General features: G+C 39.3%; 1 protein-coding gene across 1 annotated transcript; it reads right to left on the minus strand.

The window, feature by feature from the left end:
* Window positions 1-1,073: 1,073 nt before the first annotated feature.
* LOC139746462 (uncharacterized) lies at window positions 1,074-3,484 on the minus strand. The gene has a single exon (XM_071657719.1). The coding sequence runs from the start codon at window positions 3,147-3,149 to the stop codon at window positions 2,106-2,108; it is 1,044 nt and encodes a 347-aa protein (XP_071513820.1). The 5' UTR covers window positions 3,150-3,484; the 3' UTR covers window positions 1,074-2,105.
* Window positions 3,485-3,894: the final 410 nt, after the last annotated feature.

The raw sequence follows: 3,894 nt of genomic DNA on the forward strand, positions 1-3,894 counted from the left end.
TAAATTGGGAGGTGAGTTTGAATGGAGAAAAACTGGAGGAAGTGAAGTGTTTTAGATATCTGGGAGTGGATCTGGCAGTGGATGGAACCATGGAAGCAGAATTGGACCATAGGGTGGGGGAGGGGGCGAAAATTCTGGGAGCCTTGAAGAATGTGTGGAAGTCGAGAACATTATCTCGGAAAGCAAAAATGGGTATGTTTGAAGGAATAGTGGTTCCAACAATGTTGTATGGTTGCGAGGCGTGGGCTATGGATAGAGTTGTGCGCAGGAGGATGGATGTACTGGAAATGAGATGTCTGAGGACAATGTGTGGTGTGAGGTGGTTTGATCGAGTAAGTAACGTAAGGGTGAGAGAGATGTGTGGAAATAAAAAGAGCATGGTTGAGAGAGCAGAAGAGGGTGTTTTGAAATGGTTTGGGCACATAGAGAGAATGAGTGAGGAAAGGTTGACCAAGAGGATATATGTGTCGGAGGTGGAGGGAACGAGGAGAAGAGGGAGACCAAATTGGAGGTGGAAAGATGGAGTGAAAAAGATTTTGTATGATCGGGGCCTGAACTTGCAGGAGGGTGAAAGGAGGGCAAGGAATAGAGTGAATTGGAGCAATGTGGTATACCGGGGTTGACGTGCTGTCAGTGGATTGAATCAAGACATGTGAAGCGTCTGGGGTAAACCATGGAAAGCTGTGTAGGTATGTATATGTGCGTGTGTGGACGTATGTACATACATGTGTATGGGGGGGGGTTGGGCCATTTCTTTCGTCTGTTTCCTTGCGCTACCTCGCAAACGCGGGAGACAGCGACAAAGTATAAAAAAAAAAAAAAAAAAATATATATACATATATATCCCTGAGGATATATATATATATATATATATATATATATATATATATATATATATGACGACCCTCAACCCTACTGTACCTAATAACCTTGCTCTTATTCACATTTACTCTTAACTTTCTTCTTTCACACACTTTACCAAACTCAGTCACCAGCTTCTGCAGTTTCTCACATGAATCAGCCACCAGCGCTGTATCATCAGCGAACAACAACTGACTCACTTCCCAAGCTCTCTCATCCCCAACAGACTTCATACTTGCCCCTCTTTCCAAAACTCTTGCATTCACCTCCCTAACAACCCCATCCATAAACAAATTAAACAACCATGGAGACATCACACACCCCTGCCACAAACCTACATTCACTGAGAACCAATCACTTTCCTCTCTTCCTACACGCACACATGCCTTACATCCTCGATAAAAACTTTTCACTGCTTCTAACAACTTGCCTCCCACACCATATATTCTTAATACCTTCCACAGAGCATCTCTATCAACTCTATCATATGCCTTCTCCAGATCCATAAATGCTACATACAAATCCATTTGCTTTTCTATGTATTTCTCACATACATTCTTCAAAGCAAACACCTGATCCACACATCCTCTACCACTTCTGAAACCACACTGCTCTTCCCCAATCTGATGCTCTGTACATGCCTTCACCCTCTCAATCAATACCCTCCCATATAATTTGCCAGGAATACTCAACAAACTTATACCTCTGTAATTTGAGCACTCACTCTTATCCCCTTTGCCTTTGTACAATGGCACTATGCACGCATTCTGCCAATCCTCAGGCACCTCACCATGAGTCATACATACATTAAATAACCTTACCAACCAGTCAACAATACAGTCACCCCCTTTTTTAATAAATTCCACTGCAATACCATCCAAACCTGCTGTCTTGCCGGCTTTCATCTTCCGCAAAGCTTTTACTACCTCTTCTCTGTTTACCAACTCATTTTCCCTAACCCTCGCACTTTGCACACCCCCTCGACCAAAACACCCTATATCTGCCACTCTATCATCAAACACATTCAACAAACCTTCAAAATACTCACTCCATCTCCTTCTCACATCACCAATACTTGTTATCACCTCCCCATTTGCGCCCTTCACTGAAGTTCCCATTTGCTCCCTTGTCTTACGCACTTTATTTACCTCCTTCCAGAACATATATATATATATATATATATATATATATATATATATATGTGTGTGTGTGTGTGTGTAAAATATATTCCATCTTTATCAGATTTAAGATTCTTCTTTTATACAAATATAGTCCTCCTGCTTTTCTACCTTTATAAGAGACTGTGGTATCATTTCAAGACTTAATGGATCTTCTGAATTAGAAATATCATCTTCAGCTTCTTTTTTCATTTCCTCCCCACAACAATCTATTATATCCACTATACTGTCTTCTGTAAGTTCAGTGCATCTTGGTAAGCATGAATACCTCATGTGTCTTTGTAAATTATCTCTATATCTAAAAGTTTTGTTGCATTCTAAACACTCATAAGGTTTCTCCCCTGTGTGAACTCTTAAATGTCTTTCAAGATCACGCTTTTGACTGAAAGATTTGCTACATTCCACACACTGAAATGGTTTCTCTCCCACGTGTATTCTCATATGCTTTACTATATGACTTCTCTTTCTAAATGTTTCACTGCACTCTGAACACTGATACAGTGTCTCCTTTGTGTGAATTTTCATATGCCGTAGTAGAACATGTTTCTGAGTAAAGGATTTATTGCATTCTGAACAATGAAATGGCCTCTCTCCAGTATGAACTCTCATATGCTTCACTAGATTGCCTTTCAGACTGAAGGATTTACTGCATTCTGAACACTCATATGATGTTTCTCCAGAGTGAACCCTGACATGCTCTGCTAAGGTCCTTTTGTAATTAAAGGATTTACTACAGTCTGAACAAAAAAATGGTGTCAATCCAGTGTGAACCCTGATATGCTCTACTAAATTGCCTCTATTCCTGAAGGACTTACTGCATTCTGAACAATGATATGGCTTCTCCCTAGTATGAACTCTCATGTGCTCTACCAAAGGCCCTTTTCTATGAAAGGATTTATGGCACTGTGAGCAATGATATGGTCTTTCCCCAGTATGGACTCTAATATGCTCTACAAGATGGCCTCTCCTCTTAAAGGACTTATCACATTCTGAACACTGATGTGGTTTCTCTATAATGTTATCTGTCATAAGGTTTTCTGGACTTTCCTTTAGGCAAGATTTCTCGCCCTCAGAATGATGATGCTGTTTCTCAATTCTATGATCTTCCATACTTCCTAAGAGTTTTTCTCTCCAGAAATTTTCAAGGACGTCTTAACAGGTAAATTGTGTACAATTAATCTAAAATTCCATGTGTTCTTCTAAAATCAATTCTCTCTTGAAGAAACATTAATTATCAATTACTTCTATAACAATTTACCTGTTCATATACATATGGATATTAACACTGATGCTGCTGTAAAAGCAATCAAACATATCACAGTATGCTTCTATAATCAGAAACAAATGAAATCATAAATAAATTTATACATGCTTACTTATCTGGTAAAAAATGCTAGGAATATACTCTACTTAAAAACCAGCATCCTAAGAAAGTACAGAAAGCTCAATAACCTTCAATAAATGTCTTGAAAATAAGCAACGAAATACTCTTGGTATGCCATGTCCCAGCATTCAACAGGGAGCAACTCAGCACATCACAGTGTCATTCAGCTAATGATACCCAACTAAGTACAAAGTTGTGCTTAAGGAGGATGATTTGGATTTCACAGCTAAGGTGTAGCCCTGCAGAGGAAATGCCAAGTTCAGGCTGCAGTGAAAGTTCTATTGCTGATAGCTCTGGGAGATTCTGGCAACATGACCTGGCATAGGAAAGAATGAATATCAATATGTTTTGTATATAACACTTTGGTTAAATGAAAGTAAAGGTACAAGGCATTACCGACCCTATGAGTAATCTTCTAAGTTTCCTTCACCAAGATGAAACCACACACTAAGTAAAGTGAGCTTTCCATAA

This window comes from Panulirus ornatus, chromosome 65 (genome assembly GCF_036320965.1).
Source record: "Panulirus ornatus isolate Po-2019 chromosome 65, ASM3632096v1, whole genome shotgun sequence".
Taxonomy (NCBI): Eukaryota; Metazoa; Arthropoda; class Malacostraca; order Decapoda; family Palinuridae; genus Panulirus; species Panulirus ornatus.

Coding starts and splice junctions, on each gene's coding strand:
- LOC139746462 (XM_071657719.1), bottom strand. CDS start 3,149: ATGGAAGATCATAGAATTGAGAAACAGCATCATCATTCTGAGGGCGAG.